General features: G+C 37.3%; 1 protein-coding gene across 26 annotated transcripts in view; it reads left to right on the top strand.

The window, feature by feature from the left end:
• The window catches only part of afdn (afadin, adherens junction formation factor), a 108865-nt gene that overhangs the window by 28564 nt on the left and 52771 nt on the right, over nt 1-27530 (top strand). For 13 of the 26 annotated variants that reach the window (XM_062976076.1, XM_062976085.1, XM_062976097.1 and 10 more), the window contains 8 exons: nt 795-990; nt 10310-10425; nt 12972-13132; nt 14275-14435; nt 18471-18628; nt 20694-20805; nt 21662-21829; nt 27167-27211. In XM_062976076.1, coding sequence (XP_062832146.1) covers nt 795-990; nt 10310-10425; nt 12972-13132; nt 14275-14435; nt 18471-18628; nt 20694-20805; nt 21662-21829; nt 27167-27211 — 1117 coding nt within the window. The remainder of the gene's footprint in view (nt 1-794; nt 991-10309; nt 10426-12971; nt 13133-14274; nt 14436-18470; nt 18629-20693; nt 20806-21661; nt 21830-27166; nt 27212-27530) is intronic. The other 13 variants (XM_062976073.1, XM_062976086.1, XM_062976152.1 and 10 more) reach the window with 6 other exon arrangements.

Genomic DNA, 27530 nt, shown 5'->3' with positions numbered 1-27530 from the left:
CTGTTACCAAAAGGCTTGTTGGTACAGTGATACATTGACATACGAGTTTAATTCATTCTGTGACCAAATTGATAACTCAATTTACTTTTATGTCATAGCAGATTTCTCCATTGAGATGCATTGAAATGCTATTAATCCTTTGCAAAGCTGAGTCACAGAACAAATTAAACCTATTTGCCAAGGCCCCGCAAGATTCAGGGGCTTCAGCCAGCCCTTCCTACTTCTCTCTCTGAGCAACTCTCTCTTGGATTCCTCACTGCTGTTCATCCTTCAGAGACAGAGATGGAAAGAAAGGAAGCATCCAGCCACACACACAAAGGCCTCTTTCTCTCTTCCCTCCTTGTGAGCTTGGCCTGCCTTTGGGGTCGTCTCCAGCTCTTCTCACCACTGTGGAGGTACCCCTAAAGCTCCCTCGCTGGCCTTGCATGGCCCAAGCAATGGCGGAGTCCCTCGGAGGGCAGATGGAGCAGTCGATGCTCTGGCCATTCTCTCTTTGCCTCAGTCTCCCGGCGTGGCCGCCATCTTGGAAGGGTTTCATAACTCGGATATGGCTCGCATGTCGAATAAAAAAAAACCCAGACTGACGACTCATAACATTAACAACCCGCAACTTGAGACACTCGTAAGTCCAGGTTCCACTGTATCTTGGTTTATATGAGATGCTGCTAGTGTTAGTTGAATATTTGAAAAGAACCTGGTGTGTTGATGGGACAAACTGCTGATAAGAGTGTAAATACAAACCTGTGTGAAAAAAATGGACAGACTTTCACTCATTTACTTTTATTTCATTATAGGACCTGGAATTCCATGGAGTTATGAGATTTTATTTTCAAGACAGAGCAGCTGGAAATTTTGCAACGAAGTGTATCCGAGTGTCTAGCACGGCCACAACTCAAGATGTGATCGAAACACTTGCGGAGAAATTCCGGCCAGATATGCGAATGCTATCATCCCCTAAATACTCACTTTATGAAGTTCATGTCAGCGGAGGTTAGTGTATCCTCTTTAGGACTTTTTCTTTAAGCAAGAGAGAACTGATTCATGTGATTATATGGTGGTACTCAGCTGTGAGAGTTGCCTTATTTTAAAAAAGGTTTCTTGATCCACAGAGACATTGTATTATAAATTCACACCTTGAAAAAATTGTAACGAATTTACAAAGTAAGAACATCAAGATTCATGATGTAAAAGTGTAATATTGTTTAGGGAGAAAATCTCCAACCACTACCTTCAATAGAGAACATCTTGAAGATTTTATCTGATGAGACATTTTTAGGGAAATCTGCCCATGTTGCTGCTGTAAGCTTAGTTATTGGTATCCATCAACCCAAGCATTAATTTATTTATGTTCTGTAATGTAGTAATTAATAGCCTTTCCCTAGAAAATTAACTAGAAGTTTTATCTGACTTGGAACATGCTGCTAATATTCTGATGGAAGTTGGGGTGAAAAAACATGGTCTAGCAGCTTTCTTTAAGCTTCAGTTTATTTCTAGAACTCTTCAGGACACCACTACTGCTATAGCTTAGGCCTGGCACTTTCTGGGAGGGTCTCTTCACAGTAATATAATAAATATACTTTATATTCCGCTCTATCTCCCCTGCGGGGACTCAGAGTATATATATGGCAAACATTCAATGCCGTTATACAATTGACAAAAACAAACAGTACATAACAGAGGCAAGGCTTCCATCTTTTCACCTCCGGCGTCTGGCTGTGCTCAACTCAGCCATAAAGTAAGCTTTATGTCTCTCCACAGTAAGTTTTATGTCAAATATAGGAGCAAATAAGGACTTGTTGAAAGTCTTCCCTCCGCTCAACACCCCCCCCCCCCCAGATGAAATTTGAAATTTGTTTAGAAGAGATAAAACAGAGCATTGAAAATAACGCAGTCCTATCTGAAACCTTGTGATGTTATATATCACTAACTATTATTTCACTTCTATTCTAATTTCTTAATGTTTTTATTCACACACATTTAGGAGTGGATAAGAAAATATTTCATATTTATAACAATGTTATAAAATGAAAGAAGCTTAGGCATGCTAGCTTCCTAAAACTTTGTAGAGAAACAAGTCCCTGATGTAGGATTGGTAAAAAAAAACTTGAAAAATATAACCTCAATTGAAAGCAACTCAGAGAGGTCAGCATTAAAAATACTGTTGAAAAACAAAAGTTGAATAGAAACATAAAGATTTTGGAAAAATATTCAGGATATCAGTAATATAATAAGTAAGTGAATAAGTGGACAGAAATAGCTAAAAAGGCAAAGAAAGACAAAAATACAGATAAATCAAAAGACATACAGTGGGGAAAAAAGTATTTAGTCAGATACCAATTGTACAAGGTCTCCCACTTAAAAAGATGAGAGAGGCCTGAAATTGACATCATAGGTAGACCTCAACTATGTGAGACAACATGAGAAAACACATCCAGAAAATCACATTGTCTGATTTTTCAAGAATTTATTTGCAAATTATGGTGGAAAATAAGTATTTGGTCACAACAAGCAAGCAAGATTTCTGGGTCTCACAAACCTGTAACTTCTTCTTGAAGAGGCTCCTCTGTTCTCCAGTCATTACCTGTAGTAATGGTACCTATTTGAACTTGTTATCAGTATAAAAGACACCTGTCTGCAACTTCAAGCAGTCATACTCCAAACTCCACTATGGTGTAGACCAAAGAGCTGTCCAAGGACACCAGAAACAAAATTGTAGTCCTGTACCAGATTGGGAAGACTGAATCTGTAATAGGCAAGCAGCTTGGTGTGAAAAAATCAACGGTGAGAGCAATAATTAGCAAATGGAACAGATACAAGACCACTGAGAATCTCCCTCGATCTGAGGCTCCATGCAAGATCTCACTCTCTGGGGTCAAAATGATCACAAGAACAGTGAGCAAAAATCACAGAACTATCCGAGGGAACCTAGTGAATGTCTTGCAGAGAGCTGGGACCAATGTCACAAAGGCTACCATCAGTAACACACTACGCCGCCAGGGACTCAGATCCTGCGGTGCCAGACGTGTCCCCCTGCTTAAGCCAGTACATGTCTGGGCCCGACTGAAGTTTGCTAGAGAGCATTTGGATGATCCAGAAGAGTATTGGTAAAATGTCATATGGTCAGATGAAGCCAAAGTAGAACTGTTTGGCAGAAACACAACTTGTTGTGTTTGGAGGAGAAAGAATGCAGAGTTGCATCAAAAGAACAGAGTTGCATCCAAAAAGCGTCCAGAGGAGGGCAGCTAAAATGATCAAGGGTCTGGAGAACAAGCCCTATGAGGAGCAGCTTAAAGAACTAGGCATGTTTAGCCTGCAGAAGAGAAGGCTGAGAGGAGACATGATAGCCATGTACAAATACGTAAAGGGAAGTCATAGGGAGGAGGGAGCAAGCTTGTTTTCTGCTTCCCTGCAGACTAGGACGCGGAACAATGGCTTCAAACTACAGGAAAGGAGATTCCACCTGAACATTAGGAAGAACTTCCTCACTGTGAGAGCTGTTCGGCAGTGGAACTCTCTCCCCTGGACTGTGGTGGAGGCTCCTTCTTTGGAGGCTTTTAAGTAGAGGCTGGATGGCCATCTGTCGGGGGTGCTTTGGAGGCGATTTACTGCTTCTTGGCAGGGGGTTGGACTGGATGGCCCATGAGGTCTCTTCCAACTCTACTATTCTATGATTCTATGATTCTAACACTATACCTACTGTGAAGCAAGGGGGCGACAACATCATGCTTTGGGCTGTTTCTCTGCAAAGGGACCAGGGTGACTGATCCATATGCATGAAAGAATGAATGGGGCCATGTATCGTGAGATTTTGAGTGCAAACCTCCTTCCATCAGCAAGGGTACTGAAGATGAAACGTGGCTGGGTCTTTCAACATGACAATGATCCCAAGCACACCACCAGGGCAACGAAGGAGTGGCTTCGTAAAAAGTATTTCAAGGTCCAGAAGTGGCCTAGCCAGTCTCCAGATCTCAACCCTATAGAAAACCTTTGGAGGGAGTTGAAAGTCTGTGCTGCCCAGCGACAGCCCCAAAACTTCACTGCTCTCGAGGACATCTGCATGGGGGAATGGGCCAACAGACCAGCAGGAGTGCGTGCCAACCTTGTGAGGACTTACAGAAAACATTTGACTTCTGTCATTGCCAATAAAGGATATATTGAAATGAACATTTGTTATTGACCAAATACTTATTTTCCACCATAATGCTTTGAATGGACTAGATGGTCTTTGTGTCTTTTCCAGTTTGGTAATTATGTGACTGTTTACTGATTCCATGAACACAAGAGTTGTTATCATCCACAGTGGGTCAACTCTTGTTTTTTCTCAACAAACATGGCAATCAGAAGTAAACAAATCAACCTAATACAATTAATAGTAACTAGAAGTAAAATTAGCCACACTAATTGGAATGAATAGGGAAGTTATAACAAAAAGAGAACTTCACAAACTAATATTGTGTAAACTTCAGAGCAGTGAATTTAATAAGAGACCTACTTTTGAGCAAGATAATGGTTAAATAACAAACATGTCTGTAAAAGCTGATGGTTATGTCAAAGATAATATAAAACAAATGTATACAAAACACTGCAGGGGAGAGAGCTTTTTAAAATAACAAATGGATTTTTGAATGTTAATTTCCAGATACAGAGTTGCGGTTAACCGACTTCCGGTTAACCAAAACTCCATATTATTCTAGGCGCCGCCGGGGGCGCCCCTTCCCTCTCCTTCTCTTGAGTTCAAGAGAAGGGGAGGGAGAGGGAGGAGGAAGCACCCCGTGATTGCTATCGGCGAGCCCTCGCCCCTTAGGAAACACCCCGCAAGCGTTGTTAGGCAGCAGCGATCGTGGGGTGCTTCCCTAAACCGGATTGCTGGGAGGAATAATAGGGCCTCCCTATTATCCGAGCAGTTCTGGTTATCCGAGATTGGGCCTGCCTCTTTATCTTGGATAACCGGAACTCTACTGTACTATTAAGAAAGGGAAGAGATACATAGAAACTCACTGTGAAGGCTGTGAATTTCTATTTAAGTCTCTGGTGGTGGCTTTCTGTGGATTAAGCAGAAACATTTGGGAAACACATTACAGATAGATATAAAACTATTATTTCATAATTAGGAAATAGAATGCATTGTATATAGCTTTAAAAATAGCACATAGCAAATACAGTAGGATATATTTATCCAGTTCTGTGGACCATTTTTATTCCCTTTCTGCCTGTTGCCAAACTAGAGAGAAATAAAATGAAAGTTGAAATTAGAATTATCAGTTATCAGCCTTGTGGTAAATGCAAAGGAAGGACATATTTGAGTTTAAAAATATGATGTGGACCTCAACATTATCTTGTAGAAGCAGAACACATATTTGCACTGAGAACTCAGAAATATACATATGCATATAAATTAATTAACCATTCATATAACAGTAGATTGCACATAGTATATTGAACAGGTATGATACATGATTCTTTTAAAAAGTATCTGCTTGCTATACTCTTGTTTTCCTAGTTGAAATACCCAAATATTTATGTATCCTGAAATATATATTGAAATTATATAGCTAATGTAAGTTATTTTAAAATATTTTATCCAACTGTTCTGAAATATTTCTCTTCTAAAATACAGTTGGTGGATTTCTTTTAATTTGTTCAAGATATTCACCTCTTCTGGAGTGCAGAGCAATTCAGAACCAATATGACTATGGATTGTTCTCCTAATAATCCAAGAATGGCTATTCAGGATAAACATTCACTGCTTCATTTTCTAGAAACACAAGTTCAGGCTTGAATGTGGTACTGAAGTTGTAAATTGGGGGCACTGAAACAATTCTAATATATAAGTAAGGTGTGTATTTTGCTGGGTTTTCCAGATTTTCTCTATGGCATTTCATAAGAATTGGTATCATCTTTTTTTTTGTATGTTTTTGAAGAGATGGGCTTTGCAGAGGATTTCCATTCTGGACACTCTCTCCCTTCTCCCACTTTCATCTTTTGGAGAATTTCTTCATTTAAAAAACTTTGCCTTGGTCTACTTTTCAACTTTTTTTACCACACCTTTCTTTTCTGTTCCTAATTTTTTTCCTTGGCATCCGCTTTCTGCATTCTCCCTATTCATCTGCTTTCATTTTATCCTCTTTTCTTTCTTGTTTTCCTTTTCCTTGCCTTCTGTTGTAGCTCCATCTAGGAATTCACTAAAGCAGTTCCTAAAGAATACAGATTGGTGAATGTAAGCTTATTCAAACAATTGATTAATATAAAGATTCTATTGTCAAAGCCCATGCTTCTCTGGCCTCATCCTGCTGCAGAGGAAACTTTACGGAACTGGCATGAACTAGTTAGGCATGAGGAAACATATTGTTCAGTAATACATTGTCAAATGTCTGCCTTATGACATTACATTTCACTTTTCCAGTTGTTATGCACTCAGCGATCAAAGGTCCCTCCAGCCTCACCTTTTCTATAGGACATCCTAATTAAAAAAAAACATGTTGTCAAAGAGTGAGACAATGAGATCTCTGGATATGCTGCAACAGGCATCTCAGTGGATCTAAGGATCTGCCAGAAAGTTAGATTCTTCTTTGAGGTCTCTGTTACTTGCACAAATGGGAGCTATTTCCTGAAGCAGGATCTTGGACATAGTCTTCTTCCAGCTTAGTTGCTTTTCCCAGCCACAACATTTTCAAGGCAAATCTAATATGGAGCAGTAAATTGTTTGACTCCAGGCCACAGATATGGAAATCTGTGAGTTTTCATTTTTATTTTGAATCCCACCAGACTTCCTCTCCTATGCCACGTGTAACTGTAATTGCCAACCTTGACAGGATTTAGGGGGTTGGGCAAATTTGAAACCCCTATTTAGGTATAATTGAATCTGCATACTGAACAGACGAGAAGACTGAAGCCACCTCTTTGCCTTGGGAAATCCCATGTGATGCTGTCTTGCCCTGTGTGCCTCTTTCACGGTGAAGCTGTGGAAAGGGCATGGGCACTTCTTGAAAGGCTTGCTCTGTCAGCAAGCCGTCCTCCCTCCCCAAGGAAATGTGCAGCTTCAGAACTGCCTGAGCTGGGAAGCTCTTCGTCATTTTGTACTTTAGGAATACAAATGCATTATACATCAATTGATTTAGCATAAAATTATCATTTTGATATATTAAAAGTATAGGTTTTTTAAATAATAAATACCAATTGTATTTACATTTTGATTTTTTTGTCATAAGGAGAGCTACAAGATATTTAATAATAAGGTGGTGCTTCTTAAACTATATATGTAATATGGAAGGCTGAATTTTTTCACCAATGTACCAGGGGCTCGTAACATATATGACATTGGTCATAGTGGTTTTATTTTTTTCCTGAAATATTTGCATATATATTAACAAGATACCATGGAAATGGGATCCAGTTCTGAACACTAAAACCAGTTATGTTTCCTATATACCTTATTGTACAGATGTTAGACACAATAATTTTAAAATAATTTGTGCATGAAACATTCTTTGTGTACATGGAACTATTAGAAAACAAAGATGTTACTATTTATCCATCAATTTGTAGAATTGGATTTTTGAGTATTCTGGATTTTTGGATCAGGGATACTCAGCCGATGATGATGATGATGGTGATGATGATGATGATTTATTTCTTACCCGCCTCTCCTCATGGCTCGAGGTGGGTCACAGAACAATTGAAACACATAAGCACAGCAAAAACACCACAAATACACATGTTAAAACGTACAATATAAGGAATATCATTTTGCCAGTTTTTAAACAGGAGGTTATAAAAACATAATGAAAACAGAAACCATCAACTTTAATAAAAGAAAAGAAAATTACTTTTCTCTAGCCCCCCCCCCCCCCCCCCGTGCCAAGTATATATCAAGCATCCCTTGTCAAAATGAATTGAAACAAAGAACCCAGGACCAGTAATTGCAATGATGTGAGATATTGTACACCAGGATTTCTCAACCAGGACTCCCTGGAACCTAAGGGCACTGCAGGAGGTCACTAGGGGTTGTGAGAGGTTGTAATTTAAAAAATCTCTACATCTTTTTGGGAGATTTTTATAGCTTTTATGTAGAGCTTCTTTGAGGCCTGAAATGTTTTCTCCAGAGGAAAAGGGTTGGGAAGAACTGCTGCAAATAGCCTTACAAAAAAGTCCGCATACTATATACAGTACAGTTCCGGTTATCTGACCTCCGGTTATCCAACGCTCGGTGTTATCCGAGGTGCCAGGCCAGACTGCGTGGTCCACAGTGCTTGCTGGTGGGACAATGCGTGGCTGGTGCAGATTTTCCCTCCTGGCAAGCACCCAGTGCCCGGTACTTTAGAGAAGCCTCAGTGCATGTTGCTAAGGAGCAAGCATGCACTGGGGCTTCTCTAAACAGGCTCCTTGGTGTGATGACTCATGGGCCATGTAGTCCCGTTCCTAGCGCTGTTGTGACAGATGAAGAGGAAAACTTGGGTTTTCCACTGTTTCAGCCAGAATTGGAACTTTCCCAGCCTGATTTGGAGCCCTTGCACCTGCAAGAGGTTTGTCTTCCAGAAATCTGCCAAACAAGCCCTGAGTCAAAATCTCCCCCATTTTCTCGCCGTAATTATTATCAACAACAAAAAGGAGTTCAACAGGCTAATCGCAGAAGCCTGAGAATCGCAGCCAGGCATTCAGCTGATTAAGACTGCTTTCATGAGAAACTTTAGGGAGTCATGCATCTGGACACAGAGATTGACTTTCGGTTCTGGTTCCCCAGAGAAGTGTTCTTTGGTGGGAAAACGAGACCCTATTTAGGTTCTTTGCCCTGAAGGAATTTTGCGGAGTCAATTCGTCAGCTACTGGAGTAGGTTGTGTGTGGACAGCGCTACTCCCGTTTCCAAGCCTCGTTCCTGTTTCCAAGCCTTCGTTCACGTTTCCAGCCTTGTTTTGCTTCACGGACCTTGCCTTGCTTCCTAGGACTCAGCCTTGCCTTCCAGGACCTTGCCTTGCTTCCCGGACCTTGCCAAGTATTTACCACGGATCTTGTCCCTGTTCCTCGTTCCTTGTTGCCTTGTATCAAGCCTTGTGTTCCAAGAATCAAGTTTACTTCCTAGCCTTACATCAAGTTCCTTGGATTAAGAACCTTGTCATCTCCCCTCACTTTGCTTGGCAAAGTGGGTGTTTCGGTTACTGGATTACAACTTTGGACCTTAATATTTTATATTGGACATTGATTTCCTGGACTATAATTGACCTTTCCTGAAAGGTCTTCTTCTGAACTATATTCTACACTTATTTTTATTGCCTTTACTTATTTCCTTAATAAAGATATTAGATAGATTCTGGCCTCTGTGTATGGTTATTGGTGCTCTGCAGCCTGGGTCGTGACAGCCCGGCACTTTGGAGAGAGGGAGCCTCCTCCCTTTGCCATCCACCCGGCACTTTGGAGAAGCCTCGGTGCATGTTGCTAAGCAGCAAGCATGCCCCAGGGTTTCTCTAAACAAGGCGCTTGGTGAGGGGAGGAGCCTTCTCCCTTCGCCAACCGCCTGGCACTTTGGAGAAGCCTCGGTGCGTGTTGCTAAGCAGCAAGCATGCATCGGGGTTTCTCTAAACTGGACCTCCCAATTATCCGACAGTTCCAGTTATCCAACATTCAGCCTGCCCATTTAAGTCGGGTAACCGGAACTCCACTGTAGTGTGAAGGAAAAATATAGAGAAATAAATATATGGATATTATACCTTAAATATTGTTTAAACTTTAAATTTGGCATTATTGATTTTTAATTTCAGTTGTATTATATTTTATTTGTCTCATTTGATTACTTTTTAACAAATGGATTACTAAAAAGACAAATTACCCCTTGTGGCTTTCTAGAATTGGTTTTAAAGTAATGTCATCTCTTGCAATGGTGGTTAAAAATCTTTGACTAATATTGGGACTCCACAGACATTTTTCTCACTTTGCAGGAACCTTTTCACATTTTATACAGCTATTAAAAGTGCAGACATTATGCCTGAACAACTTTTTTGGGGGGAAAACAATACTTTTAGACTGCTTTTTCAATTTTTTTATTCCAGAGATTCGGGCGGCTCTGTTCTTTAAATATTAAAGGCATAGATGTGTAGAGAATACTGAAAGCTTTGAATGAAAGCATAGTGGTGAGAATACGCTTTGTCATGTTAATGTTGTCTTGCTTGCTGATCCACTGTTGTTAGTAATACAAATTTTGTCTGCTATAAACTGAAAATGATCTAATGTATGTAGTTTTCCATTGCTACAGAAGAGCAATATTATGAAGTTATCAGTAACCATTATTTATACCTATTTCTGTTTCGTATTTTGAAGAAGAAAGAAGATTGGACATAGATGAGAAACCCTTAGTTGTTCAATTAAATTGGAACAAAGATGATCGAGAGGGAAGATTTGTACTTAAGAATGAAAATGATGCACTTCCTCCAAAGGTAAAAAAAAAACTAGTTTCAGTATGTATAACTTTACTCTTGTATCCTGCCACCATCTCCCTGAAGGGACTCGGGGCGGCTTACACACGGCACAAAAGTGCCTAAAAACAGAGCATAAAATAAAACAATATAAAATGCAATTAAATAAAACTAATAGACTTTTAAATCTCAATTAAAACAGCGCTCTTCTGGCGGTAACCTACTGTAAACGTAACTTTTAAATATTTTGGTAAGCCAGTTTAAATATCCATAATAACCTTTCTAGCATGAAGATCATTTGCAGGTACAGTAGAGTCTCATTTATCCAACACTCGCTTATCCAACGTTCTGGATTATTCAATGCATTTTTGTAGTCAATGTTTTAAATACGTTGTGATATTTTGGTGCTAAATTTGTAAATACAGTAATTAGCATAGCATTACTGTGTATTGAACTACTTTTTCTGTCAAATTTGTTGTATAACATGATGTTTTGGTGCTTAATTTGTAAAATCAACCTAATTTGATGTTTAATAGGCTTTTCCTTAATCTCTCCTTATTATCCAACATATTGGCTTATCCAACGTTCTGCCGGCTCGTTTACGTTGGATAAGCGAGACTCTACTGTAGTAGTAGTAGTAGTAGTAGTAATAATAATATATTTTTATATCCCGCTCCCTTCTCCCCTAGGGGACTTGGGGTGGCTTACATAGGAACGAAGCCTAAGCACTCTACAATGAGATACAAACATACGATAAAATACAAATACTATAAAATGCATACTAATCACAACATATTAATACATCAACAAATGTAAAACCACCACATTGCTAGTAAAAGCAAAGTCAGTAATCGGGGTGACATAATTGGCACTTCATACTTCAGTCTTGAGGGGACAAATTAAGTTATAGTTGTACAATATATTAGGGTACTATTTACATGGACCAGTGATAAAGTGCAGAGGGTTAGGATAGTTAAGGTGAGGACTCAATCCATTGTTCATCTTATTTGAAGGTCACCTGGAAAAACCAGGTTTCCATATATTTTCGGAATGAAGACAATGTAGGGGCTAGTCTGATTTCTCTTGGAAGAGAACTCCAGAGCTGGGGAGCCACAACCAAGAAGGCCCTCTCTCTTGTCCCTACACTTTTTTATCGTCCACACTTTTTTATTGGCATAAGATGCTTTACAAGTATGTTTACTAAAACAAAATTAAAAGCCCAAGTCAGTGCATGTGCAACATTGTTTGGCCTTTACCCTATTTGTGTTGCAATTGTTAAACCTGAATGAGCCTGGGAAAGTTGTACGGTCACATGCTTCACTTCCTTCTTCCAAGTAGTTCAGAGGACTTTAATGTTGACTGCATCTCATATTGGTGTTATGCTCAATCCAGGCAGGTCTTGATAAAATGATAACTTTGTTTTAAAACAAGATACTTGGTTCAGACATGCTGCCAAGCCATGACACAGACAGGATTCTATAAAAGTAGTTAAAAAAAAACTTTGCTGAAGTTGTCTTCCAGGTTTTACTGGAGGAGATGAAAGCACTATGAGAGAGAACCTGCCACTTAACTGAGTTCATTAAAACATGTGTACATAATGCTAAGCATGTTTTACAATTATATATGGATGAATGGATGAATGAATGAATGAATGAATATTTTATTTCAGTTGATGACCAGCATTATGCAATTATATATAATTAATGGGCAAACCAGCAAAGTGTAGTGGCTTGAGTATTGGACTAGTACATTGGGAACCAGGGTTAAATTTCCCTTCAGCTATGGAAACCCAATGGGTGACCTCTGGAAAGTCATAGTCTCTTGGTCATAGAAGACAAGGGCAAACAATCCTCTCAGAACAGTTCCGCAAAGAAAATGCTGTTATCAGCATGTCAGAAATTATTTGAAGGCACATAGCATCAAATAATCACATGATTATTTTGTTTAGTGGAATGGATTGAATATTTGCTGTGCTGTCAATCAAAAGTACAAATTAATTTCCTTCATTTAAAAAAATACTTATGTTTCAGTCAAGATTCATTTAAATAATAATAATAATAATAATAATAATAATAATAATAATAATAATGTTTATTTATATCCCACTTTATCTCTCCTGAAGGAGACTTAAAGCGGCTTACAATTAAAAATATGATTATTTTAAAATATACAAATATGCAAACATTAAAACAGAATTAAACATAACAGTATTTAAATTAACAGTTAAAATTCATTAAAACATATACAAAGCTAAAAATCATAGCATCCCCTGACGTGTTATTTAAAATCCTCTTCTTTAAAAGCCTGAATAAGAAGGTTTTAGCCTACCGCCAGAAGGACAGCAGGGAAGGGGCCATTCTGGCTTCCCTGGGCAGGAAGTTCCAGAGTTGGGCAGCCACTGAGAAGGCCTTCTCTCTCGTTCCCACCAGCTGAGGATGAGATGGCAGTGGGACTGAAAGAAGGTCCTCTCCTGAAGATCTCAGGGGCCAGGCAGATTCATACAAGGGGGGTGGGTAGCTGACAGGATTAATGTTTCATTAAATAGTAATAATTTTGATTTGTTTCAGAAGACTCAAAGCAATGGCCCTGAAAAACAAGAGAAAGAGGGAGTGATCCAGAATTTCAAACGAACTCTATCAAAGAAGGAAAAGAAAGAAAAAAAGAGGCGAGAAAAAGAAGCATTGCGGCAAGCTTTAGACAATGATGGACCATTTCATGGGGATGATATGTAAGTCTAAGTTAACCAGATAGGAGAACAGCTGATCTCTATATTGAATAAAACTCATTCATATGGGTGCTTTTGTCACATAATTTGCATATTTGCACACATGTTAAAAGATACCTAATCAAAGATCCCCCCCCCCCCCCAAATTCGTAATCCCACAACATTCCTGGGAGGTTTGCAATCTCCCACAGCAGATTTCCAGGAGAAGTATTGCATTGAAAAAGGGGTAGTATTTGGGTGATCCCTCTTTGAATTGATCTCTCCATGCTTCTCTGCTTCCAAGCCTTGTATATTATGTATAAAATTGTGGAGATATCTGTAGTATAATCTAACATTACAATCTATTGAATGTTACAAATGTTTTAAAATAAATTTGATTTTGCTGCTTCACTAAACTTTACAATTAGGGTCAAAAAAGAGAAACAGGCATGTTTTACTATCTTACAATTGTCATTTAGATTGCTTTATGACTTCTTTAAAAGAAGACTAGAATATCTTGCAAATTATTGCTCACCTAGAGTGTCTTTCAAGGTATAAATGGGGGAAGTGATATGCCTTTTTGACTACTTTCTTTGTGAATTACAGCTTGGCCCTGTTTTTTCTCTTCAGCTTAATTCCATGACAGCATTTGTTGTGTCAGCAGAGCATAAGCTATGTTATGCTTTAGAACAGAAGTTATCTTATGCTTTCCTATGAAAGATATCAAAGACTCTTTTTATCTGTTCATAAATATTACTATTTGATAGTGTTTTAATTTTCCAAAATGTTTTAATTTTTTTAATCAAATATATTTTGGTGAGTTGTTTAAAGATTAAAGTTATTGCTGTTCTCAGACAATGATGGCCTTTTAAAGAAGTATTATTATATAATTTCAAATAATAAAAATAATACTTTATTTGTAGCCCGCCCTATCTCCTCTAGGAAACTCAGTGCTTCTGATTGTGCATCTTGTAAAATGTTCCTCAATCTGTTTATCTGATTCTTTGATCTGGTGATGTAGGAGAACATTCACTTTATTCTGAGAAAAGTGTTGAAAAAGCATCTAACAACTGATTGGAAAAAACACTCATAAATAAAAGTAGGCAATGTGCTACAATTATTCTTTAAATTATTTTTATGATAATTCTTTAAATTATTTTTGGCAGTGAGAATTCTCGTCTTGCAGCAGAAGTGTACAAAGATATGCCTGAGACTAGTTTCACTCGTACAATATCCAATCCAGAAGTGGTAATGAAACGACGAAGACAGCAAAAATTAGAGAAAAGAATGCAAGAATTCCGGAGTTCTGATGGCCGGCCAGATTCTGGTAATATTTTTTTAAGTTGAGAAAATTAATTGGATGGGTTAGGTTTGCATATGCTTTAAAGTCTACTTTGACTCCCATTGGACGTCCTTCCTAGACACAATTTAGGGTACTCCTTTTGAACAAATCCCATTATTTGAATAAATACTAATCCTAATGGAACTTGTGTCTTTGTAATACTTGCTTTGACTTCCATTATGAGATGTCAACATGCCTTCCCAAATAACATATGGCCTACATAACATGTTCTAACAAACGAGACACACATAAATTATTTATTTACACTTACTTGATTTGCACCCCGCCTTTCTCCCTGAGGGGACTCAAGGCATCTAACAACCACACACATTGATCAACTTAAATAAAGTGAATACCAAAATTGAAACATAACAAATACAATTAAAATGCATTTTAAAACGCTTAATCCCCTCAAAAATCCCACCCACAACCTCCCTAGCAGTGTGCCCCTTATTTTTCTTCAAATGCCTGCTGGCAGAGAAACATCACTGACCTGTTTGAAGAAATCCAGCAGAGATACGGCCATCCTGGTCACTCATGGGGGGGAGGGGAGTTCCATAGTCTGGAGCAGCCACCAAAAAGGCCCTTTCCCCTTCTTGATTTGTCCCAATAACACAGGATTTTGCTTTCAGAAGATCTGTTTCTAACATGTGTATCCCATTTAAACTTCCTCTTGTTTTTGTTTTATCTCACTTGAGGGCTTAGAGGAAAGAAAATGTCATTAATATAGAAAACAACTGATAATAAATTACAATAGAAAAATTACAGTATTCAGAGAAAATATTATTAGTCGTTTGTGGTCATGGCATAATAAACAGCGAAGCAGCAGCAACCCAAACCGGATTCATCTTTAGTCTCTTTTGTAGACTTTCTTAAATAATTTTAGAAAAGGCTAGCTATGTTAGGTATTCTGTTTCAACAAAGAACTATAGGTTTCCCTGTAGCATCTTCAAGAACAGAATTTTTTAATGAACTTCTATAAATGTAGTGTCACCCAGAAGTTCAAGTGAATACACAATATACGTGATGGCTAATCTTTGGGGACAAAGAGTGAAATGAAGGGGAAAGCATGTTTGGGAACAGGTGTAAAGCTGGGGTCTTTTCTACAGTATACGTCTCCTGTTATTTCAGAGGAAACGTGAAATCACCTAGAACAGAACAACATTTAAAGCATTTATAGAGGTTGTGAACTTATGTCTCTTTCATTTGGAGACTTGGATCTACATCAATAAGAAATCAGTAACAATAAGTAATCAATAACAATCAATAACAAATTGTTTTAATTAAATGCATGACAATTTTTGCTTGTAGATTAACCAGGTAGAATATTTCCCTATGTTTTGTTCATATACTATATATTAATTTTAAAGAGAGGATAGGGTTAAGTGATACTACCAACAAAGTACAAAATACTGTACAACTGCCCATCTTGACTATAATTTTGGTATGATTTTCTACCCATTTTAGTGTTATTAAATGGTTGTATTTGCTTCACAAGAGCCTTGTAGATCTGAAAAGTTAACAAAGTTACATTTTTATGCTGCATAAATACATGCCAATATAGTTATATCAGTCCCACCGTTGTGCAATCAGTTATGTAACAAACACCAAGGTCTTGAGTTCACTACAGTTGAGTAGCTTCCCATATACCAAGTGCAAGAAAGAACTGTATACCGTATATACTCGGGTATAAGCCGACCCGAATATAAGCTGAGGCACCTAATTTTACCACCAAAAACTGGGAAAAGGTATTGACTCAAATATAAGCCGAGGGTGGGAAATGCAGCAGCTACTGGTAAATTTCAAAAATAAAAATAAATGCCAATAAAATTACATTGAGGCATCAGTAGGTTAAATGTTTTTGAATATTTAGCATATTTAAAAGAAAAATATTAAACTAGCTCTGTAAGTGGAAAAGGAGGGTCAACAAAAACAATATGGTATCAACAATAAGTCCAAAACACTTGGAGATCTTAAGTTTGCCCATGCCTGAGCTAAGTATAAGTATAAGATAAAATAAGATATCTGTATAAGATGCAGTAGTGTTGAAAGCAACAATTTGCAATGGTTGCTGGCATACAATCCACAGGTCTTCCTCTCCCAACCCTCTTCCCAGCTTCCATCTATCCTGTTGCTTTTTTTCTTTCTCTCCTTCCTTTTTTGATTTGTTTTAACAAATAAGAGCAGCAAGGGGAGACTTCAGAAACTGGGAAATTTCAAAAGGGGAGGAAGGAGGAGGCGGAGAGGATGGGCTCCTTCCGAGGGGTGCTCTGCTTCTGAGCTGACATTCCTGGGGAAGAAAGGGGGTGGGGTGGATCGAGACCCCCAAGACTTCAAGCTGGGAAGGGAGGGAAGGTGCCTGCACAGCCGAGACCCCCTCCTTGGACGTGCAGAAGAGAGAGAACCTGAGAGAAAGAAGGAGGGAAGGAGAGCACTCAAGGAGCTTGGTGCCACCTCGCCTCAAGGCGAAGGAAGAGGAGCCTCCTTTGTCAGACGCGGGGCTCCAACTTGGCTTCTCCCTCAAAAGATAAAGAGAGGATTGGAAGAGAGTGAGATAGGAGAGAGGAGGAATAACAAGGGAAAGGGAGAGCGATAGCAAGAAAGAGCAAGGGAGGAGGAAGGGCTAGGGGAAGAGAAAGGAGGCGATTGCGAAGCCCCTGGCCCTTTCCCTGCTGGCTCCATGGAAGCTGCTTCAAGGAGTACGAGTGGGGCCCGGGGGCAGGGGAGGCAGTCAGGGCACCCTCGGGGCAGGGGGGGGGAGTGGTAGCGCCCAGAACTCAGGCAGGCAGGCAGCGGAGGACGTAACAGAGGAGGAGGCTGCGAAGGCAAAGCTGGGGACTCCGCCGCCTCAGCAGGGCGAAAGACCCAACCCGGCTTATACCTTCACTCGAATATAAGCCAAGGGGGGCTTTTTCAGCCCCCCAAAAAGGGCTGAAAAACTCGGCTTATATTCGAGTATATATGGTATATTATCGGTAATAGCAGGTGTATTTATATAGCATCTGTTAAAGTGCAACTGCTTGCGCAACAATATTTGCACTATGATAATGTCTCAACAGGATTATGACAGTTGCAATTAGCTGTGGTGCAGAAAGCCAGTTTATATTAATTGAAAGTCTGCATTCATCTGTTACTCTTACAAAACAGATGCAAACAAACTTGATTCAAAAAAGAATGATGTTTCGTTCAAAACATGACTTTCCTAAAACAATATGTTTGTCCTTTGGGAAGTTAGCTTGCCTGGAGTATTATTGGCATAAAGTTGTGCTAAAGGAGTTAATTAATAAAAACATAATGTACATACAGAAATAGTTTGCAGTGTAATAGTCTTCATTTCTGATATGTTATATATTTCATTCAGACAGGCCTTTGGCAACTGTTTGCTTGTTGAGGAAATTGCATTTAACTGGAAGTCCTCCATTCCTAACTCACTTGATTTTAAGTTACAGTAGAGTCTCACTTATCCAACACTCCCTTATCCAACGTTCTGGATTATCCAACGCATTTTTGTAGTCAATGTTTTCAATATATCGTGATATTTTGGTGCTAAATTCGTAAATACAGTAATTACAACATAACATTACTGCGTATTGAACTACCTTTTCTGTCAAATTTGTTGTATAACATGATGTTTTGGTGCTTAATTTGTAAAATCATAACCTAATTTGATGTTTAATAGGCTTTTCCTTAATGCCTCCTTATTATTCAACATATTCGCTTATCCAACATTCTGCCGGCCCATTTATGTTGGATAAGTGAGACTCTACTGTATTTTAAATGGAGTTGGTTTAGTGTGATCGATTTGTGTTTTAACATTATAATTTAATTTTATCTGCTTTGCTTTCATGTTGTAAAATGCCTTGGATCCCAGTATTGAGGAAAGAGAAACAGTGTATTTTAAAAAGAATTTCTCAGTGCATGTTGAATGACATTTTTGAAAAAAAAAATAGATTCCAGTTCTTCAGGATGTGTAGAGCCCATATTTTATATTGTGTGTTAAAATATAATTTGTGTGTTTAGGTGGGACACTAAGGATTTATGCAGACAGTTTGAAGCCAAATATACCGTACAAGACAATCCTGCTGTCTACCACAGATACTGCCGATTTTGCAGTTATTGAAGCACTGGAGAAGTATGGTCTGGAAAAAGAAAATCCTAAGGATTACTGCATTGCTCGAGTGAGTAAATACATTGAAGAAAATAGTTCCAAAGTAGTTAGCTTTCAGATATTTCAACGGCTAGAGAAAATATTTCTTGTACAAGTAATCATCTTGTTGAATGTAAAGATGGTTACCATAATAAAATTGCATTTATCTATTTATGCAGAGGCGTCTTATATGACCTTAGAGACTAACTGAAAGAATAAAGTTGGTAGTGTAAGCTTTCATAGACTATTTGCATCTTAGGAAGTAGACTACAGAATGTTTTACATACTGATATTCCAGACTAATATCGCTATGTCTCAGCTTTGAAAATGTTTAAATGTGATCTAATCCTTTTTTTAAAAAATCATTGCATCATTGAACTGAAGATGTCTGTATAGTTATTTGTGAGCCAGGACAAGTGATGATATGTAATATTTAGCTTCCTTAAATAATGTAAGAATATAAAAGGCAAAATAATATTAGCGTATATGTGATTCAAGAAATTGCATTATATTGAATTTTATTGTTTAGTTTTGATATAGCCTTAAGTGTTGGAGAGCTTGGTGAAGATATACTGTTTGCCATCTAGGGATAACCTATTTAGGGGAGGAGTAAGGCATTCGGCAAACAGGAACAGAGAAGTTCCTGTTGAACTAATTTGTAATGTATGATCTGACTTACCTGATGGAGTGATGGACTGTTTCCTCAATCAAGGTCTTGAGATTTAGAAGTTTGCATTGCGTGCTTATATTTTTGTTATAGTATAATAGAGTTTTATCCTCTCAAACATTATTCTTATATTCATCATGATTTGATATTATGCCTAAAGAGACAATGGAAGGAAGTTTTCCTGAAAACTAAAAATATTTGGAGTCTTATGAGAACTATTTGCATGTTGAGAGAAAAGCTAAAATAACAAGCGATTTCAACTGGGTTTTATTAGTCTCTTCACTTCCTACCTTGTAATACCTTCAAAACTGGAAACCAAACCATAATTTGGTGCACTTAGAATCTTGGACCTGGAAATTGGCAATAAATGATAAGCTGACATACAATTTAAAAATTAAAAAAGAAATATGGGGAAAAATGATTTAGATTAAGTTTAGGTAAAATTCATTGGAAAAGGATTTAAAAAGAAGGATGGAGAATTACTGTATATACTCGAGTATAATCCTAGTTTTTCAGCCCTTTTTTTAAGACTGAAAAAGCCCCCCTCGGCTTATACTCGGGTGAGGGTCCTGGTTGGCTTATGTTTGGGTCAGCTTATACTCGAAAATATATGGTACGTTTATTATTTTTCTCTATTATTATTGGTATTATTACAGTTATTATTCTTCTCTATTATTGTTGCTACTATTACATTTATTTTACTCTTTTTTATTATTATTAATACATTTATTATTTCACTCTGATATTATTATTATTGCATTTATTATTTTACTCTATTTATTATTACATGTATTATTTTCCTATATTTATTATTATTATTACATGTATTATTTTACTCTATTATTATTAAAAGGATACATAAGCACATTTACATTGAAGAAGATGAGAATAATGATTTGATCAGAGTTGGACAGTCTTATCTTAAATTTGAGCTTTATGTAAATATTCCAAAACATTTAACCTACTGATGCCTCAATTAATGTAATTTCATTGGTATCTATTTTTATTTCTGAAATTTACCACCCTCGGCTTATACTGGAGTCAATGTTTTCCCAGTTTTTTTGTGGTAAAATTAGGTGCCTCGGCTTATATTTGTGTCAGCTTATACTCGAGTATATACAGTATCTCCACAAGAGGAAATGAAATTTTTGACAGAGGATATAAAAAGAAGTGGCTCAGGGGAAGGGGGCACTAAGATGAATGATAGAAATATACACAAGAGTGAAATTTATAGTAGATACTAAAGGAAATTATATGTTTACTGTACTATAAATATATTACAAATGTACTGACGTTTTAATATACTTTTTTTAAAAAAAAGAATCTTGGACATAATTTTGACTTATTCTCAGAAGAGAATGGTAGAAGAGAGGATGGTGAATATCTACTTTTGGGTAACCGTTCTGCTGCTACTTTATGTTTGCTTTAGGTAATGCTTCCTCCTGGTGCTCAGCATTCTGATGATAAAGGTGCTAAAGAATCTATTCTTGATGATGATGAGTGCCCACTTCAGATATTCAGGGAATGGCCGAGTGACAAAGGTAATTTTCGCAAATCAGAACATTTAATACACAATGAGCATATTTAGACACACCAGGTTGTTGCTACTCTATGAGTGAACCATACTCATGTCTCTAGCCTACTCTTCCACATGGTATTTTGTCACTTGATCCTCCTCAAATGATCAAATCATGATTTATGTGACTTCTTCATATTGCAGTTGAAATCTAGTATTAAGTCTTAAGCAAGTGTGGTATGTAAGTGATAAGAGTTATGTGCCTAAGGCTGCTCCAAATAAATGTGTGAAGGAGCATCCCAATAATTGAGCATGGCATCTGATTACAGCAAGTTTTTTAAAAATAGAAAACTTGCGGGAAATGATATTATGTTTCTTGCATCTGCCCCCTTCAGGTGGTTTTGGACTAGTGAGTATGTGCTGTATTAATTTACATCAGAGAGGACACATGAGGACAAAATTTGATAATATGATTTGTTCTGAGCCTTGTGGTTTATAAAATCTAAAGAAATTAAGCTCCAATTGATTATTTTCTGTGTGCCAGTACAATCTAAAATAGACATAAATTGGGCATTTGGGTGCAGTTGACTGCCCTGAGAAGACTTTAAAACCCATTAGAAGGATGCACATTATACATTAAAATATTTAAATGCTTAACTGTATCTTTACACTAAGAATACTGGATCTTGGAGAGCTGAAGTTCTGTTGACTTGAAGATCCTTTTTAACTGTAATCTAAATTTAATCATAAAATGGATAACTGCTATTTAGTGGGAAACAGTCTCTTCAGTATATTCAACGATTTTCTATTTTATCCAACTGTAAAGCATATATACATGTATGACTGAATTCAGATGCCTTATTTGTGTTTCTGTGGTTTAGGAATACTAGTTTTTCAGTTAAAAAGGCGGCCACCTGATTATGTCCCAAAGAAGTTGAAGAAGCAAGTTGATGGAAAGCCATTAAAGGGGAAAGAAAGAGTTGACGGGTCTAGTTATGGCTCTTCCCTTCCTCCAGAGAAACTACCTTATCTTGTTGAATTAAGTCCAGGTAAATGTTCTGCTCTTCAAACACGGATTGTTTTTAGAATTGCTTACTAATTATTTAGATTTTGTTTTGAAATTCCTCATTCTCCATTATAGATCAGATTTTAAGCAAGAAACTGTATTGTTACAATTTCTGAATGTTTCTTTAATATTGCCAGAGAAAGCCATAAGAACATTTTCATAGCCAGGTAAAACTTTATTTTGATGTAGCTATATAAAATCACTGAAGTTCCCATAATAAAATAATAATGCATTTCTTCAATTCTAAGAGACATTTTTTCTATATAAACATCTTTAAAAATGGGGTGCGTCTTAGAATCTCAGGTGTATCTTATGTATTTATGTTGGTGGTGTTACTGAAATTAGAGTGCATCTTTCAATTAATCACATCTTACAATTTGAGAAATATGCTAGTTAAAATGAATTCTTGATACTTAGTTGCATGAACAGAAAATCCTGTTTCTAAGTTTGCATTTTATACTGGTTTTATTGTAGAAAGATATACTTTTATATAAGTTATATAACAGTACAATATCAATCTCAAGTAATTAATTGGATAACCGTTCACATTGTATTCTACAGCACTTTAGAATGAGGTGTAAATCGTCCTTCTATGGCAGGGGTCCCCAAACTAAGGCCCGGGGGCCGGATGCGGCCCTCCGAGGTCATTTACCTGGCCCCCGCCCTCAGTTTTATAATATAATATATTGTATATATATATATAATATTGATAATAATATTATAATGTAATACAATATAACACTAATAATAATACCATATAATAATATTAATTATATATTCTATATTACATATAATATTACTAATAATATTACAGTATAGTGGTATAGTTCAATATAGTAATATATAATGCTAATATTGTGCTATGCTAATAATATAATATATTGTATGTACATATAATTTGTAAGCCACTCTGAGTCCCCGTTGGGGTGAGAAGGGTGTGATACAAATGTAGTTAATAAATGCAGTAAATAAATAAATAATAAATAAATAAATTTTAGACTTAGGCTCGCCCAAAGTCTGAAATGACTTGAAGGCACACAACAACAACAACAACAACAACAACAACCCTAATTAACTTGACTATCTCATTGGCCAGAAGCAGGGCCATACTTCCCATTGAAATCCTGATAAATGTATGTTGGTTAAAATTGTTTTTATTTTTAAATAATGTATTGTTCTTTCATTGTTCTTGTTCTTGTTGTTGTTTTTGCACTACAAATAAGACATGTGCAATGTGCATCGGAATTTGTTTGTATTTTTTTTTCAAATGATAATCCGGCCCCTCAACAGTCTGAAGGATTGTGGACCGGCCCTCGGCTTAAAAAGTTTGAGGACCCCTGTTCTATGGAATATGTCTTCCACATGTGGTTGGGCATCTTTGTATCCAAACTATTTATTTTTGATAATGCCTTAGGAAAGCTTAACTGAAGGATATGTCATATTTCTAGTAGTCAGGATGTAATTATACATGGAGATATGTATCATAAGCAAGAGGATAATTATCTGTTCCCAGAGGAGCTCTCCTTCTATATTTTTATATACATACATGCATATCTCTCTATATAAAAGAGTGATGGCATCAGGACAGCAGACAAAACAACAAAACTACAGGCCCCCCAACCTCGAAATTTGACAACACAACCCATCATCCACGGCTCTAGGTTGATACAACAGAAAGAAAAGAAAAATAAAGTCCTAATTACAGGGAGAGGAATAATAATTTTTATCCAGTTGCTGCCAGTTTGAAGGCTAAGTTCCGCCCACTTGGTCTCCTAGCAACCTCCTCAGCCCAGGGGACAGGCACAGTTAGGCCTCACTTTTAGGCCTCTTCCACAGATTATCAGATTTTAACGGGATTATATGGCAGTGTAGACTCAAGACCCTTCCACACAGCTATATAACCCATTTAGAATCTTATATTATCTGCTTTGTACTGGATTATCTTGACTCCACACTACCATATAATCCACTTCAGTGTGCATTTTATCCAGCTGTGCAGAAGGACCCTCATATAATCCAGTTCTAAGCAGATAATATAACATTATCAATATACAGTAGAGTCTCATCCAACATAAACAGGACGGCAGAACGTTGGCTAAGTGAATATGTTGGATAATAAGAAGGGATTCAGGAAAAGGCGATTAAACATCAAATTAGGTCATCATTACACAAATTAAGCACCAAAACATTATGTTATACAACAAATTTGACAGAAAAAGTAGTTCCATGCGCAGTAATGCTATGTGGTAATTACAGTACAGTCTCAGTTATCCAACACTCCCTTATCTAACGTTCTGGATTATCCAACACATTTTTGTAGTCGATGTTTTCAATATAACGTGATATTTTGGTGCTAAATTTATAAATACAGTAATTACAACATAACATTACTGCGTATTGAACTACTTTTTCTGTCAAATTTGTTGTATAACATGATGTTTTGGTGCTTAATTTGTAAAATCATAACCTATTTTGATGTTTAATAGGCTTTTTCTTAATCTCTCCTTATTATCCAACATATTCGCTTATCCAGCGTTCTGCCGGCCCGTTTATGTTGGATAAGTGAGACTCTACTGTAATATGAAATAATTACTGGGATAGAATAATACAGAACAATATAATCTCTAAAACCAGGACAGTAAATAAAGAACAACACTCTGAAAGCAGGGAAATTGGAAATTCCACAAAGGAAACAATCAGGGCCAGCTAACATCTCCCAAGAAACGATTCTTCCAGAAAGGAAGCTGAGAAGGGAGTGAAGCAGTGTGTATTACCAAAGTCATTATTATTACTGTTGTTGTTGTTGTTGTTGTTATTATTATTATTATTATTATTATTGTGTTGCAGTGAACTGTGAAAATGAATACAATCTGGCTCCAAGTATTCAAAAACACTAAAATCAGAATATATAAAAATTACTGTGGTATAATAAAACAGAACAATACAATCTCTAAAATCAGAACACTAAATAAAGAACAACACTCTGAAAACAGGGGAATTCCACACAGGAAACAATCAGGGCCAGTTACACCTCCCAACAAAGTATTTCCATCGCCAAAGTCTGGCAAATCCTCTGTTTTCTGAGGGCCACAGACAGTAGAAGCACATAAACTATCGCAAAGAACACCACTCTGAAAACAAGGGAATTCCAGACAGGAAACAATCAGGGCCAGCTAACACCTCCCAACAAAAAATTCACTCGGGGAGAAAACAGTCAGGCTTTAAAGCTGCAAGGCCATTACATGCTAATCATTTCCCCTAATTGCAGCATTCATACTTGCCTCCAACAGACAAAAAAATCAGAAATATTGTATATTCACAACCTTTAGGAAATAATATCCCTTGATTGAGCAGCGTGTTAAAGCGCTGAACTTCTGAACATCTGGACCGAAAGGCCACAGGTTTGAATTGGGGGAGTGGAGAGAGCTCCCACTGTTAGCCCCAGCTTCTGCCAACCCAGAAGTTCAAAAACATGCAAATGGGAGTAGATAAATAGGTACTGCTCCGGCGGGAAGGTAACGGCGCTCCATGCAGTCATGCCGGCCACATGACCTTGGAGGAGTCGCGGACAATGCCAGCTCTTCGGCTTAGAAATGGAGATGAGCACCAACCCCCAGAGTCAGACACAACTGTACTTAATGTCAGGGGAAAACCTTTACCCTTTTACCTTAACTACCACCAATTCCTCAATACTTTATTTCCCATACCACCATCACAGAGCACTGATGCATATTAAGGGTTTGCTTTTGTGGGTGCTGTGGTTTAGCCACCGCTGTTTGAACTGCATTAAATGGTCAGAGTAGATGGGGCAAAAGATCTGCAGTGCAGTCTTTTTAATAGTCCTGAGTAGTAATTACTTATTTGTTGATTAACTTGTTTTACATATGCTTAAGATAGTATGACTTCTGAATACAATATTAGTAGCATTTAGCAGTGGTGTGGCTAAGTAGACTAGATTAATGTCTTCACTATTCTTCTGGCAGAAAACAATGTTTTGTTCAGTTGAGCCTTCAGCAACAGAGAGATGATTTACGTGGATGAATTGTACTTCTTAAATTACTGTTTTATCACTACTAATAATAATTTAAAATATTTTAGCATTGTTTTAATGCAATGACCAGTATACTACAATTTAACATGTACAACTTATTTAGGGTATATAGGTCTATCTGTTTTTCCCCTTATACTGGAAACCACCCTTTCATCTTAGTAATGGGATAAATGTGGGATATAAACCTAATAAATAAATGAATAATTTACAAGAGTTCTCATTTTCTGGGCTAAAGAACTAAGGAGGCCTCTTTTAGTTTTCACACATACTGTTTCCCTTGGGAGATTTGTGAAGAGTGATTCTCCATCATCTGAAAACTAATTTTGTTCATGTCTCTAATGAGGAAACCTTATCTATGCATCTACTCCAACAGGAAGCAAAATTAACCACTCAGAACCTTATTTTCCTTTATTTTCTTTTTCTGTTCTATTGACTTTGTTGCATTCTAAAGGGAATGTATGAGGCATTCATCATAGTTACAGCACAGTTGCTTCCTATCATAAAAATGTGCAATTTTGAATCTGTGAAATACTGAGACTACATCATATTTAGTACCTTGAAATTGCATTAATATGACTGTATAGCATTGTGTGTATCATAACAGATGAAGTGGAATGTGAAAGTATTTTTGGTTATAAATATGTAGACTGAGCATCCTGTAGTTATGGCAGCCCCCTGTTTAAAGTAAAGTTGATTTTCCTTCATATGTGATAGTAGACAATCCAGATTGTCTCCCTGTAGGGAAAACATCACACACAGCAGCGTGCTGAGAGTGTGCTCTTCTTCCCTGTAAAAATGTGACTATTCTCTGTGGGCAACCAAGATCATAGTAGGTATGCCATGGCAATAGTCCTCTGTGTCTTTGTTATTTGTATAACGGTATCCTGATTCAGTCATAAAGAATACATGAGTGAAAGATACAAATGTTTATGCCATGATACTGCAATCTAATGTGAAGTATGTTTCTAGCTTATATAGAGTGATTTTCCAATTTGCTTTGTTACTTTTCTGTGCTTTCTTCTAGCATCTTGTTTCCAGCTAATTAATCATATTAATCCATCCACAACACTCATGTCTGTAAACACTGTGCTGTTTTTAAAGTTGAAAGCATTAAAAGCACTGCATCCTTTTAAACTGAGTAAGTGTGGTGGCTTATAGTTTCACTCTTTCCTATCTTTTCTTTTCTCTGCCCTCCGCATGTTCTGCATGGTATCTGTTCTGCTGATGCTGCCTTCACCTGGGTCCTGTGCATGTGTTTTCTAACCCCAGGGAGAAGGAATCACTTTGCCTACTACAACTATCACACTTATGAAGGTAATCCTATTACTTAATACTGCTCTTTCGCACTAGTCACTAAACTCTGTATCAGCAAAAAAGGCTTTTGTCTATTTTAAAAAGGGGGGAAATATTTCTATTATTGGTGAACAGAAGGGAGAAAACATAAATGTTAATTTTAAAATACTAGAGAAAGCTTTTTATATTCTAAATCAGAAAAGTAATGTTAAATTGTTGTTGTATTTATGCACCTTCAAGTCGTTAATTTTTGACAACCCTAAGAATCTAAATACTGTAAAGGCACCATATCCCAATTAAGTAGGGTCAGCCCTGGTTAGTCCTCGGACGGGAAACACCA

Source organism: Anolis carolinensis, chromosome 1 (genome assembly GCF_035594765.1).
Source record: "Anolis carolinensis isolate JA03-04 chromosome 1, rAnoCar3.1.pri, whole genome shotgun sequence".
NCBI lineage: Eukaryota > Metazoa > Chordata > Lepidosauria > Squamata > Dactyloidae > Anolis > Anolis carolinensis.
This window is presented reverse-complemented; position numbering and strand designations above follow the sequence as displayed.